Source organism: Rhipicephalus sanguineus, chromosome 8, assembly GCF_013339695.2.
Source record: "Rhipicephalus sanguineus isolate Rsan-2018 chromosome 8, BIME_Rsan_1.4, whole genome shotgun sequence".
NCBI lineage: Eukaryota > Metazoa > Arthropoda > Arachnida > Ixodida > Ixodidae > Rhipicephalus > Rhipicephalus sanguineus.
The window spans coordinates 156,093,389-156,108,812 of NC_051183.1; the positions used below are offsets into that span (position 1 = coordinate 156,093,389).

Sequence of the window (15,424 nt, forward strand, 5' to 3'; positions counted from 1 at the left end):
ATGCTAAAAGCGACGTTTATAAGGATACTGTTATTTTTTCTTGAAAAGGACATACTGACATGCAAGGATGTGAAAGGGACATACTGATGCAAAAGGAGGAGTTGCGGCGAGTTGTTTATATACTTCTGAGAACGGTTGGGCGCAAGAGAACGATAACACAAGAGAAAGGAACACGCACTCGGCGCAACCTCTCAACTTAGAATTTAATAAACAGCTAACATATATATGTCTGGCTAGATTAACACGCGCTAAAGAGTCATGAGCAGGCAAAGATTAATTCAATGACGCTCTTCCAGAAAGTGTAACTCTTCGGCAAGTAACTCGACCGGGAGTTTCGCGACACATAAATCACCCGCTTTGTTAATGAGTATGTTTCTTCAATTTCACGTGCTACCCTATCTTTCAACCTAGATTTCACTGTCGTGTCAGCAAACTAGGGTGCGCAGCCGTATTCTGTATACATTGCAAAGACCGGTTAGAACACGGCCGTCGCTTTAGCGAAGCTTTGTGATCTAAAAGCTTACTTCCACAACGCCCCGTTTGTCTAACATGACACTTCCGGCACGAAAGTGGAATGTCGCACACCCCACCAGTGGCGCATTCAATCTCCTTGTCCCTGTGGTTGACCTTACAACCCCCTTGCCTTCATCGCCTTCGACCTTTCTCTCTAAAGCTGCGCAAACGCTGCCTAATCGGTTGCCAGCCGATAATGAGACAGTGCATCCAAACCTTGCTCCCGCTTTCTATATACAATGGGACACACCGTGAATGTATGTAATGCTGGCAACAGGCAGTTTCTCCGAGCCCCTACCAAGCTCAAAGCCAATTGCCTCCTTTTTCATGTCCTGCAGAACACTTTCCGCCAGCCTCGCCAAATGGTTCTCAGAAAAACTGGACCACTTGCAGTAACGCTTTCGTTGGGGCTAGTTGGTATATACTTGGAACATAATGCATGGCTGCGCTAAAAAACACGGACAACGAAGAGATGTATACAGGACAGGCGCGAACTTCGAACTTTATTCATCATCATCATCATCAGCCTGTCTACGCCCACTGCAGGCCAAAGGCCTCTCCCATGTTCCGCCAATCAACCCGGTCCTGTGCTCTTTGCTGCCACGTTATTCCTACAAACGTCTTAATCTCATCTACCCACCTAATTTTCTGTCTCCCCCTCACGCGTTTCCCATCTCTTGGAATCCAGTCAGTTGCCCTTAATGACCACCGGTTATCCTGCCGACGTGCTACGTGCCCGGCCTATATCCATTTCTTCTTCTTGATTTCAACTATGATATCCTTAACCTCCGTTTGTTCGCTGACCCACTCTGCTCTCTTTCTGTCTCTTAAGGTGACACCGATCATTTTCTTTGCCATCGCTCGCTGCGTCGTCCTCAATTTAAGTTCAGCCCTCTTTGTAAGTCTCCAGTCGAACCTTATTACGGAATGCCAAAGCGCGCGGAATGCCAACTTTGCAACATAAATCGCATGATCACGCGCTCTGGTTACGCCCTCATCGTGATCCTCATATCAACGACACGCCCCCTTAGGGCTATCTTTCTTTCCAACATGATCACGAAATGGTCGCGCGGAAACAATTCAGATGCAGCGGCTAAAAGATATATACTGAAAAACGAAAAAATGGACAGAATTGTCAACGCTTCCGCAGATCAAGGGTATTTCATAAGCTACACTAGACTAGATGTACCATCAGTGAAAGCTTTGGCGTGGCGTTTTTTGCACGCACACCACTTTTCTTGTGCATCATTGCGCATACTTTGGCCAATTTACTGGGGGCGGTAAAAACCGTTCGTACGGTATCAAACCACCCTGACGTAATGATACAGCGGCCTTTGGCTAATATGTAGTATAGGTGAGCACGTTTAGAGCCCAGTATACTCTTTAGGAGGGGCGTGTAAGGCCACATATGGCTGTGCGCCCTAAGGATTCCGACGTGTTTACGTTGTCTGAGGAGAGGGCAGTGTCTCTTTCGCTCACCGACGACGGCCGCTGAGCTTTTTTAGATGCGAAGCATCTTATGGGGGAGTTCAATCCGGTGGTGGTGGTAGTGTGCGGCGTGACCACCCTTACTGCGCATGCGCTTACCTCTCCACACACCCTCTCCCCCACTCCAATACCCGCCCCTCTCTCCCCCTTTCCTCTCCCCCTCTCGCGCGCCTCATTCTGTCCTGCGCAACACCGCGATGAGCGCCAGGGCATGCGCGCCAGGGCTCTCTCTCTCCTCTCCTACGCTCTCCCCCTCTCGCGCTCCTGTGGACCGCGTTCCCCGCTCACCCTGTGAGAATTAACGGCCAGGCTAGAAGGAAGACGCGCCACGCGTAGCGTTACTCTTCGTGTTCCACGACGCGAGGTCGGTAGCATGCCCCACGAACGCCAACGAAACGCGATCGTGCAAGTGCTCCGGCTTCGCATCGCCTCATGGTCCCCTTTAGCGGGAGATGGTGTAATTTCTTTTTGTGTGTGTTGAGTGCTCAGGGCTAGCACGGTTTTGCACCAAGGCGCGAACCGCGAGGTCGAGGAATGCCCAGAGGAGTCGGATTTTGGAGCGGGGAACTGCGGTGTACACCTCCCGCTGTTTTTGAGTGCATTGCGGGCAGTTGCGTCGGCTGCGATGGTGCCACGCGGGAAGTTAAGCGCTGCCTGCCCTCTGGTGTGAGGACTGGGCCAGGCCACCGCGCTCTTGTTTTTGAACTCCCGGAAGGCGCCGCTTCCGGTCAGAAGACAGACCACAATTCGTAGGTCTGAAAGCAGGCGGCGTCGTTTGATGACATCGGCCAGCAACGGGAACAGGATGCAGAGGCGAAACCACAGTGGCCTAGTGTGCGCTAAGTTGGTGGCGACGGCCCTTTACTGGCCGACCATGCCGCTGAAGCGCGGAATGTGTGAGCAATAAATTCCTCACATGTGGCGTCGGTGCCTGACACTGTGCGTGACCACGTGTTGATAAGAAAGAAGGAAAACCGTTGTTTTTCGTAATATGTTCGTTTTCCGTTTAGGCGCTGCCCGGTGGGCAGTGGCCTACGAGTACTTACGCTCTGATTGGCCGCCGTGGTCAAGGGAGAGATAAAGGGATGTCACCACCCTTTTCCTTTGTTTGTTGCAGTAGATATTGACCTGGCGTGCTATGCAGGATGGCCCGTGTTTGGCGAAACTCGGAATCTTTCGAGCTCTGGCGACACCCCCTTTTGAACGGGCTAACAGTACGGAAAGGTCAAATCCATCCCTCAGCGCGCGCTGCGTTCCATTGGTTACGATGAAACGCGGCGTCACGTCAAGAACGGTCGGCAAAGTTGGGTGGTGCATTCAAACCAGAGTCATCTTCTTTCATTTTTTTGTCGTTCCACTAAGTGCAGAAGTGCACCCCTGCAAGAAATGTGTCAGAAGCTTTTACTAAGAATATTTTTTAACACGAAAGTGTTTTATGCCGGGGTCCGCCAAGGCTTGCGTGACGTATTTCCGCGACGGAAATGGAAATACGTCAGCAAAATGAACGCCATCAGATAGCAAGGAAAAAAAAACTATAAGAAAAAGTTCCCTTATGAGGAGTCGAACCCATGACATCTCGGTTCGCGACGATGGCTGGCGGGCGTTTGGCTCACTGAGCTACCGCCAAACACATAACGGAGGTTGCATGAACGCACCTTTTATCTTTCACACTTTCCTCTCACAGTGCCCTTGGATAGATGGATGAATGGATGGATGGATGGATGCTATGAGCGTCCCGTTTATAACGGGGCGGTGACACGTGTGCCACCAGGCTCAAAAAATACAAAAAAAAACGCGCAGTTGCTACGAGCGTCCCATTCGGCGCGTTTCCAATAGAAGTGTAATTTCGTCAACGCTTTAACACACCGCGAGGTGGTGGCTTTAGCCCCAGCCTCGCTGATAGTATCCATCCATACCGAAAAATAGCTCTCCGACGCTCGCCTGGCTGTCGCGCCGCGTTCCCCGCTCGCCCTGTGAAAATTGACGGCCAGACTAGAGCGAAGACACGACGCGCGAAGCGTTTCTCTTCGCGTTTCACGACGCTTTGAAGGAGTGCATATCGAGTATCAGTGTTTATTATGTGCTTGTTGATGCCATCTGTGCACGAGATTCACCATACGTGGAGTCCATACATATTTTAAGAATTTCAGCTACCACAAGGGTTAAGTCATGATCATGGGCGTTAGTCGTCGGTACGGAGATGTGCCACTAGGCGTCAACGTGGGTGCGTCCACATGAAGCGGTGCATTAACTGCCAAACAACAGTAGACATTGTGCAAGCTCTCATATAACAATGCACTAGAAACAATCAACTACTTCTGTGACGGCACCATTCACTTTCGTGTAATACCGATTCCTATGACAGAGGGATCAGCCATGTTTTTAGATGCGAAGTATCTTATGGCGGAGTTCAATCCGGTGGTGGTGGTGGTGGTGTGCGGCGTGACCGCCCTTACTGCGCATGCGCATACCCTCTCCCCTCACCCTCTCCCCTCACCCTCTCCACATCCCCTCTCCACTTTCTCCCCTCCCCTCCCACTTTCCACTCTTCCTCTGAAACGCGGGCTAGACATGCCGAAATGCTCTCCTGCGCAACGCCGTGATGAGCACCAGCGCATGCGCGTCCCTTCCCCCTCTCTCTCCTCTCCTACGCTGCCCCCCTCTCGCACGCCTGTCGACCGCGTTGCCCGCTCGCCCTGTGAGAAATAACGGCCAGGCTAAGGGAAGACAAGACGCGCGTAGCGTTCCTCTTCGCGTTCCACGACGCGAGGTCGGTAGCATGCCGAAAGAACGCCAACGGAACGCGATCGTGCAAGTGCTCCGGCTTCGCATCGCCTCATGGTCCCCTTTAGCGGGAAATGGTGTAATTTTTTTAGTTACGCGCTGTTTAAATTCCTTTTCAAGCGTTTAATGTCTGCACTGCGTATCATTTAGAATAATCAGCACCGTGACCTCTGAGATTAGCTCAGGCCGAGCGCCTTACGACACCGCGGCCAGAGCTAATCACCGAGGCCACGTGCATAATCATCATGGTCGGCCTCTACATTCTATCGCGTTGCACGGCCGGCGCGCGCCATCCTCGTCCTCTTATTTATCGTCTGCTCGCTCCCCGAGCACGTGCGCCGCAATGATTAGCTATACTCTGTTTCACAAGCCCCTGTTGGCAGTGCAGCCAAAGGTAGAGCTCTCTCGTCCAATCAGGGCTCTAGGGGCACAGGAAATTGTCCCTGAAATATTTTAGCAATCCTGTTTTATTTCGCAAGCTACACCCACACAAATTGAAAATATTGTTAGGATTCACTTTTTCAAAGCGTGCAGAGTGTTTTTATCATTAGTGGAATTAAAAGAAAAAGCCCGCATGGACGCATCTCTACGGAGGCTTGTGGTAAGGTGGTGATGCGCCGCCTTTCGGAATCATGGCGTCGCCCGAATTGGTTGTGTCTGTGCAAGATGCCTCTCAAGCTGTGCGACCAGCGTGCCATCCTTCGAATGTGCGCGTTTTCCCATGCTGGCGAAGCAGATAGCTTTAAATGTTTTTGAAGGGCTTCGCGTCGAGTGCTGGGACAGTGCAAGTGTAGATGCACTTATCAAGAGGACCGCGAAACTGAACCAGGTGAGCGAGCGAACGCTGTATCGGTAGAAAAGGGAGATGGAAGGCACCGGCGAAGTCCTACCACCGAAGAAGCGTTCTTATGGGAAAGACCGTGATCGGGAAAAAAAAAGCTGGACCATTTTGACCTCAGCGACTTGCGAAGAGTGGTGCACGGCTTTTTTAAGAAAGACGAAATTCCAACTATCGCCAAAGTGGTGCAGCGTTTCAAAGAAGACGGGACGCTACCGACCGTGTCCACGACGACGATGCAGAGGATGCTGAAAAAGCTTGGCTTCAGGTACAAGAAACGCTCTCGGAACGCCCTTCTCCTAGAAGCGACGCACATTGTCCATAGTAAGGTGGTTTAAAAAAAGTTCTGGAGTGGAAGCTCTCGCAACGCCTTGCCAGCAAAAGTGAAGCCAGCTTTGCCCACCAAAAAGCTCGGAAACATGCGCGTTTCTGGTGGTGCCCACTTAGAGATAAAATGGCTTTGATCGGTTAGTGTAAATACTACGTTAATTAAAAAATAAAAGATCGTTGTTGCCGACAAAAGTAACCCTTCGAGAGGAGTATTTACGATTGATCTCTAATAAAATTTGTCATGACTTTGAGGCTTATTTGCGAAAACTAGTAACACAAAGACGCCCTTTGAGCAGTATCTGACCCCTAAAAGTTGCCATATTAAACTCGTCTGGCGTGCGAGGAAAACGCTCGCTTTCCTTCGCCAAACGCCGATGGGTTATCATGCCCCTACTAAGATGGCGGGCGCAGCCGCCATCTTGTGGCGGGCATGGCTTCGCTCTTGCGCAATAGTCGCCACTCCAGCAATTTTAAATGCGAATGCATTTCTTAGTCCGGGGTTGTCCTGCGTCCCTGGCCGGCGTGCGCATAGAGTTTCCTACAATACTTACTAGAGGGAACTCTGGCGCTAGTGTCTATGGGAGCTGCAACGCATGACGCTTCAGCCAGCATGGGAATGATGGGTAGTACACAAATTTGTCTAAACTTCGTTCTTTCGGCTCCGTTTGGCTGCGCGTCGGCTGCATCCGCTTTGTCGCAAAACAAAGTTCAGCAAAAGTCAGCAGTTCCACTTCACCACTTTAACTTTTTTAGGCTCACCAAATCAAACCTGGTCACAAAGTTCACAACGGTCTATTCTTTTATCCGAAACAAACGCTAAAACACAGCAATAAACAAAGCCACAAGAACGTTTGAAGCCGCAAGCACGAAGACTAGGCAAATTTGTGTACTACCCATCATTCCCATGGTAGCTGAACGATCGCAGCGCCAGAGTCCCCTCTAGTTAATTTTAGGAAACCCTATGGGCGTGCGCACAGGTGTTATCTCTCCGCGCGCGCTCCTCCTCGCCCCTAGCAACAGCTGCGCCGCGCCTAGCAACCGGAGCAGGTGGTGAGCGGCGGAGGGTAAGGGGGAGGAGGAGCGCGCGGGCGTGTGATGGCGCTCGTATCGCGGAGCAGCGGAGGGTAAGGGAGAGGAGGAGTGTACCCGGTGAGGGTGCTCGCATCGCGGCGCTCGCTCGGCGGAGAGAGAGCTCGGGCGCTCCTCCTCTCCGCGCTCGGACCTATATATATCACGCAGGGAGCGCGCGCTTTGGTGTCTTGATAGCGATGGAAGTCGGTGAAGCCGAATCTCTCGCGGCAACGATATCACTAGCACGAAGTGTAACACAATGCAACTCGAGCATTACGCCTCTATGTGCACACTCTCGTCTCTCTTCATTAATTAATCGCACATTCATCGGGTGCACCCAAATGCATTCGCATTTCCTCACGATCCCCTTCGGGGAGGTGTGGCTTTTTTAGATGCGAAGTATCTTATGGCGCAGTTCAATCCGGTGGTGGTGGTGGTGGTGGTGGTGGTGTGCGGCGTGACCACCCTTACTTCGCATGCGCATACCCTCTCCACACCCCTCTCCCCACTTTCCCTCTCCCTCCCCCTCTCCACACCCCCTCTCCACTTCCCTCTCCCCTCCCCCTTTCCACTCTTCCTCTGAAACGCGGGCTAGACATGCCGAAATTCTCTCCTGCGCAACGCCGCGATGAGCACCAACGCATGCCCTTCCCCTCCCCCTCTCTCTCCTCTCCTACGCTGCCCCCCTCTCGCACGCCTGCCGACTGCGCTCCCCGCTCGCCCTGTGAGAATTAACGGCCAGGCTAGAGGGAAGACAAGACGCGCGAGGCGTTCCTTTTCGGGTTCCACGACGCGAGGTCGGTAGCATGCCCAAAGAACGCGATCGTGCAAGTGCTCCGGCTTCGCATCGCCTCATGCTCCCCTTTAGCGGGAAGTGGTGTAATTTTAGGGGCGAAGCTCCTTAAGGCGGCACCCGTTCGTCCCTCGTAGTCGTAGTAGTGCGTAACCAGTCGTAACGCTAGTACCAGATCTTGACCTCCAAGGTGGTGCCGGTGGGAGATTTTTCCTCTGCGTTGTTGAACAATAAAAAATTCGTAGCGTGCGTGTTAACTAAAAGCCGAATTCTTCTGTCGCTCATTCCCCATTAGCAGCCATTGGCATGTTCCAGTAGGAAACGTTAGTAGAAGTAGAAGTGTAAGTGCTAGCTAAAAGCCGACTTCTTCTGTCTCTCATTCGCGTTAGCAGCCATTGTTTACCTCCAAGGTAGTGCCTGGTGAGATTTCCCCTGTGCGTGATTAAACAATAAAAATTTTGTTCAAAACGCCGTTGATTGATGAAATAAACCAACGAAAGACGCCAGATGTTTTCTAAAAGCAAAACGAAAGAACGCCAGATGTTTCTAAAGCAGGACGAAAAGACGCCATCTGCTTAACGAAAAACGCCAGATGTTTTCTAAAGCAATGGTTTTCTAAACAATGATAATTCACAGCGTACATGTAAAATTAAAGTGAGCTGCAAGTCGTCATAACTCATCGAACCTTTAGTATAAACGCGCCCGATCTCACGTCGGTGATGATGTACTGGGCAGAATTCACGGAAGATTCACCGCAGCTTCGCCCACTCATCATCATTCACTCCGTGGATATGCTGTGATTTTTGTTTAACCTCCTTGGTCCAGAGTCGCTAAGTTCATTCGTTCGTTAAGTGATTCAGTGACTGAAGTAAATATTCCTATACATGGTGCATAAACAATTAAAAAAAACTCTAACGCCCCAAGAACTCACACGAACCGGGTGCCGATAAATAGAGAAGGTCGGGCCAGTTTCATTGCAACGCTAGTCGTCCCGTCCGTAAATAAGCAAAACAGATCAAAAAGGTACCAAGCGCCATCTGCTACAAAAACTTAAAAGATAGTTATTATAGTACCCCTACTACCATACAGACGGGTCCACCGGTCGAATTAACGGACGCGACATCCGCGTAGGAACACACTTATGAAGTGCGCTCTGTCATGATTGGCAGAGAGCGCCCGTACCTTCCACACGCTGCCAACAGGTTGTGAAACGGAGTATATATGGCTGGACGGTATACTTAGCTAATTATGTCAGGACGTGCTATGACCAAGCTAGTTAAGCCATGTCATGGTAGGACCGAGCTAATTAATCCACGTTTTAATGAGCCCATGGTAATAAAGCCGTGTAAAGCTACGACCTAGCTAATTAGGGCCACTGTAATTAAAACTACCCTATTTAGAGGTGTGCTAATTAAAATTAGGTTAATTAGAACCTTTCTAAGGCCATGCTGCTTAGGATAGTGCTGATTAGGATTAGGCTAATTAGCCCAGTGCTAATGATAATCTTGCCAATAAAACCTGGAAAATAATGTCGCAGTAATTAAAGCACTGCCAGTTGAGACAGACCTCTTCATTATCATGTTAATGAAGAACTAGCTAATTAATACCATCACAATTGAGACCGGACTGACGTGGTCTTCACTCCGAAGCAGATTTAGTAGACGAGCCACGTAAAAAGCTGGAAGAACGTAGGTGATCACAACCTCCTCCGATGGCTCCCGCCTTGCACAAGTAGTGCAAGCTGAGCATATCATTTTATATGCAAAGAAGTTGCTGCTTAGCGTCCACCACATGAAACGCTTGACAGACACACCGGCCCTATGACAGCCACGAGTTCAACGTGAACGAGTCATTTTTATTCCATTGCACGCGTAGCCGCCGTCTTGCGCAAGACGCGCCGTAATGTGTGGGAACTTTCCATATTATCTTAGAAAATTCTTATAGGCTTGAGCGCGCAAACGCGAAGAGTTGAGATTATTCTCGAAGTAACGTGGCCACCAGCGACAAGGCTCGAATGTTCGATGCTGCATGTATAAATGCCGACGCGCCTTACCGCACAGCATTTTATCGGCGGCCGACGCTCTGTTCGTCGCTATCAGTATAAAGCGTGTATTGCTGTAGTTTGTTTTCATTTCCCGGCCACATGTTCGGCCAAATAAAGTTTCATCTGGAACAGTCTTCGTCGACGTCGCGACGCCCCGTGACATCATCGTAGTTTCGGGACCCAAAGCCCCAACAATTATGATTATAGAAGTTGGAAAATTTACTTTTGACTTCAGTGAGTCAATGAGAACTGTCGCCTACGTCACTTCGCTGACCCATGCAACATGCCGTGGGCAGGGGTGACTGTATATACTTGCGCTGCTGTAGCGATTCACAAGCTTAAAGCCTTATAATATAATAAACACTACGCAGAGAGCAATAATAGGTCTGCTTTTTGTCTCAAAGGCTTTGTACAAAATTCTGAAACTGTGCATTACCTTGCACACTTACTTTTCATTTTTTTTTCGAACACGCGGCTTACTTTCAGTGTGATCAGCAGCGCTCGCGCTTGGGCACGTGGCGGTAGCCCGCGGAGGTTATTGTAACTATGCACGTGACGATGCTCAAATCAGCCAATGGCCGTGGACCTTGGGTACATAGCGCAGTAATTTTGGTATATGGCGTGATTTGTACAGAGGAGAGGGAACGACTTCTAGCTGACTATTAGGGTTATTCGTAAATTCCAGGCCGCATGCTGCACTTTAATATTTGCCTCGCGTTTTTTCAGGAGCCTCGACTATCGATCGGCAGCGTTTTCTGACTGCGCTTAAAAAGTGTTGCAGGGCCCCTTTAAGTGTGAGGGCTAAGATGAGCGCCTCCCAACATGGACTGTGGTTAGCACAAATAACACTTAGCTACACTTGAAACGTGTCACACGATTCCTTAAGAATTCACCTGAGACGACTAGAAGGCAGGAGCCATCTTCTTTTAACGCGAAAGTGTTTTATGCGGGGTCCATCAAGACTTTCATGACGTACTTCCGTCACGGAAGTGCGTCAGCAAAATGAGCGCCATGAGATGGCAAGGAAAAAACTTTAAGAAAAAATTCCGTTGACGGGAGTCGAACCCATGACCTCTCGGTCCGCGACGATGGCTTGCGGGCGTTTAGCCCAGTGAGCTACCATCACACCCATTACGAAGGCCACATGAACGCGCCTTTTACGCTTCACACTTTCCTCTCACAGTGCTCTTGGATTGATGGATGGATGCTATGAGCGTCCCCTTTATAACGGGGCGGTGATATTTGTGCCACCAGGCTCGAAAAAAAAAGCGCCAGGCCTGCGCGGAAAGCGCAGCAGTCACAGTGAAAGCTGTAAGAGCGGCATTTCTAGAGCCCGTTGCAAACTCTCTTGTGGCTACTAGTACAAGTACACCAGCAGCGTACCCACCACGCCACAAATTACAATCTTTGCGAAATTGGGAAGCACCCACCACGACATTATTCGTCATTCTGCGGAGAAGCGAGGTACCATCTGTTAGGCATTACGTGCACTTTGTTGATGGGACGGTTGATGACGATGAAGAATTGTGGCTGAGCCCTTTGTAATGGGTCGGAAGCTTTAAACGACCCACTAGTTACGTGATTCGCATTGTGTGACGCCCGGTAGTTATTTAACTCTCCCACCACGCCTTATAACATACGTTAACGTGAGAAAGAGAGAGAGGGGGAGTTAACTTTATTGAGACCCTGAGGAAGTGTATCACGGGAGCCTTATGGTTTTGCTTGGCAACCGATAGAAGTGCACATACGAGGAACCCACTACGCTATAAAACCATCATAATTTTTGTGAAGTAAGGAAGCAGCCACTATGAAATTTTTCGTCATCCCGCGGAGAACCGTGGTACCCGCTACACACCTCTAATGCATTATGTGCACTCTGTTGATGCTGTGGCCGATGACGATGAAGAATTATGGCAGAGCCCTTTGTAGTGGGTTGGAAACATTCAACAACCCACTCGTTGCGCAATTCGCATTGTGTGACGCCTGGTTACAGAATTCGCGTTGTCTGACGCTCAGTTGTTATTTTACTCTTCTATCACAGTGCATTACATATGTTAATGTGGTTCCTTCCCGACATGAAGCCTGTATAGGGTCACTTCGCAACGCAGTTTCAAGCACCGGAATGGCTTTGAGGTAGAATACTGGGTTCCCACGCAGAGGGCCCAGGTTCGAACCTCGTTTTATCCCGGATATTTTTAACACGAAAGTGTTTTATGCCGGGGTCCACCAAGTACTTCCGTCACGGTTATGACGTTGATAAAATGGACGCCAACGGGTGAGAAAGAAAAACTAAGAAAAAGATCCATCGCTGGGGAATCGAACCCACGTCGTTGCAGCCGCGACGGTAAGCGCCCAACGCTCAACCGACTATGCCAACGTGGCAGTTGACGGCCACTCCACTAACGCGCCTTATATCTTTCACACATTCTCTCTCGTACGGTGCTCTTGGCGATGTAGGTAGGCGGTGCGGAGCGGGGCGGTGCCGCCATCTGTGAGAGGTAAAAAGAGGTAATGCGTCACGATCTACATTTATTAGCGCTTACTCCGAGATTGCGCGTGATATCGGAGGTCATGGTTAAAGCGCCTCGATGGCCTCGACACCCGCGAGGGACACTTGCCGCGCTGGCGTTGCCGAGGGAAGCTATCTTTGCCTTGCTTTCGCTTCGTGTTAGCCTGCGCCGTGTCATCGGATTAGTGCAAGTTCCACGTGCACCAACGGGGTTTCTCCGCCGCTGGCTGCTTCGATTGCGAGAGCCCCGACTAACATAACTGCTGCAATACGCGTTGCAAAAAGGACGCAATTTCGACGGGCGAATGTCGTGCCTTGGTGGAGCGAGAGCAGCGCCTGCGAGACAGGGGCCAGCGGGACGCACTCGTTTGCGGCTCAGGCTACGAACCTCTACCTCCCGTGTTGCTGAAGCGCAGTGTGTGTTATGCATGAGCACAGGCGTCGGCTGCCCATTACTAGTAAGCGCACACTGTGCCGCTTCTGTCCTTAATTGACGACGTTTTGAAGAAGTGCATATCGGGTGCCAGTGTTGATTATGAGCTTGTTGATGTCATCTTTACGCGCGATTCAAGATTCGCTGATTCCAAATATATGTTCACAACTTCAGCTACCACAGCGGTTTAATCATGATCATGGGTGTTAGTCGTCGCGATGGAGACATGCCACTAGACGTCAACATGGGTGTATCGACGTCAAACGGTGCTATAGCTGCCAAACACCAATAGACATTGTAGAAGCTCTCATATATCACTACACGATAAGCGCAACTTCTGTGAAGACCCGTTTCACTTTCGTGTTATACCGATTCCTATGGCGGAGGGATCAGCCATGTTTTTTTTCTTATTTAGTTTTCTTTTTCTTATTTCGTGCGATAGTGATTACGGACACCGGCGGCGGCGGCGGACAACTACGGCGTCAAAAACGGCCGTTGTTGTGATCTCACAACAGCTTTGGCTGTATAAAAACGCGCCGTTTTCACGACAGTCCCATTCGGCGCGTTTCCAATACAAGTTTAATTACGTCAATGCTTTAACACACCGTGAGGTGGCCCAAGCCACGCTGATAGCATCCATCCATGTCGAAAAATAGCTCTCCGATGATCGCCTTGCTGTTGCACCGTGTTCCCCGCTGGCGCTGCGCGAATTAATGGCCAGGCTAGAGGGAAGACACGACGCGCGTAGCGTTTCTCTTCGCATTTCACGACGTTTTGAAGGCGTGCCTATCGAGTATCGGTGTTTATTATGTGCTTGTTGATGGCATCTTTGCGAGGGATTCACCATATGCGGTGTCCACGTATATGTTAAGAACTTTAGGTACCATAAGGGTTAAATTATGATCACGGGCGTTAGTCGTCGGTACGGAGATGTGCCACTAGGCGTCAACGTGAGTGAGGTGCCACCACATCAAGCAGTGCTATATTTGCCAAACAGTAGACACTGTACGAGTTCTTATATAACAATGCACTAGAAACAATAAACTCTTTCTGTGACGACACGTTTCACTTTCGTGTAGTACCGATTCCTATGACGGAGGGATCAGCCATCTTCTTTTTTCTTCTCAGTCGATTGTATGAATCCTTCCCCCCACCCCCCCCCCACCCCTCCTGAAGCTTTCAGCACATCACGTAGTGTTGCACTACCTTTGGGATCGGCCGACGTTTGACCAAGCGATGACGTCATGTTATGTGACGTCATTATGACGCCATCAATGATCACGTAACATTTTGCATCGTTCGTGTTGTGTTTGCGCCGCTCTGGACGACGCCAACGACCACCTTTTGGTTTAATGAAGCATCTAAGGCTTTCGCCTTTGTAATGTATGTGATATCGTGCGGTGACTTCGTTTATTTTGCACACGCTAAAATATTCCCGGTACAATTCGATACTTCACTATACTGCAATACTCATTCCAATATTTCCCATATTTTTGGGAGCATTTCTTTTCATCTCTGTAACTTCTGTGCCATAGTAAAACCACTAGGAACAGGACGTACAAGTAGGGCACTATGCTTGAAGCTCCCGACGGCAGTGCCCAGCAGAGACCAATGAGGATTTCGAACATGTAATTGGCGTGTCGGCTGAGCGACCAGAAACCCGAGACCAGGAGGAGGCTGCTCTTCGGCTTTCCCGATGAGTCGTAATATTTTGCCCTTATGATGGTCGGCGGCCGAACCCCAAATCATGCATTTCCCCTGCGTGGATCGCACAAGTGCTTCTGGTAGTCTGTCCAATAGTTGAGCGCTATCATTGCACTCCCACGGCAAATGTCACGGCCGCCGCAGCGGGTTGTCGTCAGGAGTGTTGTCGACCATGTAAAAGTTTGTTATGGGGAACGTATACTCATGAAGCAGATGCATCCCCAGCAAAGATAGAAACCTGCAAAGAAAATGGAGCATTCGTGATGAAAGTAAATACTATATCTGCACTATTCTAGAGCGCCCCGAATTTAGCGCGCATGTAATCATACATACAAAAATTAAAAAATAAGTCGGTTGATGCCGATTACCGCTTTTGAGCCCGATTATAACGAGCGCCAAATTTAAACACTACATGTAGCGAAAATATTTCACACTAGATCGTTGCAAATACGGCAGTTCAGCATTCTTGCCACAATATGTAGCCTAATAAATTTGGCGCATATTCTATAATTTGCATTCTAAACTGCGTTCTAAACTCTGCTCTAAGCTGTGTTCTTGGAAGAGCCAACTTAGCCTTCTACGAGTGGAGTTATTCGAAAAATCAGTTTGACGTCTCTTCCTGGAATCGTAGAAGTCTAACCTTATTGATACATATCATACCTTCATATCATGCGAAACATTCTAACGCATACAAAAACTCAAAGGAGCGCTCGGAACTCACATATCATATCGGAAACGAAATACGAATCTGTGCGCTCTAGAGGTAATCAACGCTGGACTCTTCACGTAAGATCACTGGAACCTGGAAATGAAAAAAAAAAATCCGTAAACAGGGGATGAGTGCTCGAGCCGACGTTTCGACAAGTAGACTTGTCTTCTTCAAGGCTGAAACTGATTTCCTTCGCGCTTGTGTGTAT

At 49.6% G+C, this 15,424-nt stretch overlaps 1 protein-coding gene across 1 annotated transcript in view; it reads left to right on the forward strand.

The window, feature by feature from the left end:
- Window positions 1–5,359: 5,359 nt before the first annotated feature.
- The window catches only part of LOC119403618 (probable transaldolase), a 20,841-nt gene continuing 10,776 nt past the window's right edge, over window positions 5,360–15,424 (forward strand). The window contains 1 exon segment of the mRNA XM_049418374.1: window positions 5,360–5,386. Coding sequence (XP_049274331.1) covers window positions 5,360–5,386 — 27 coding nt within the window.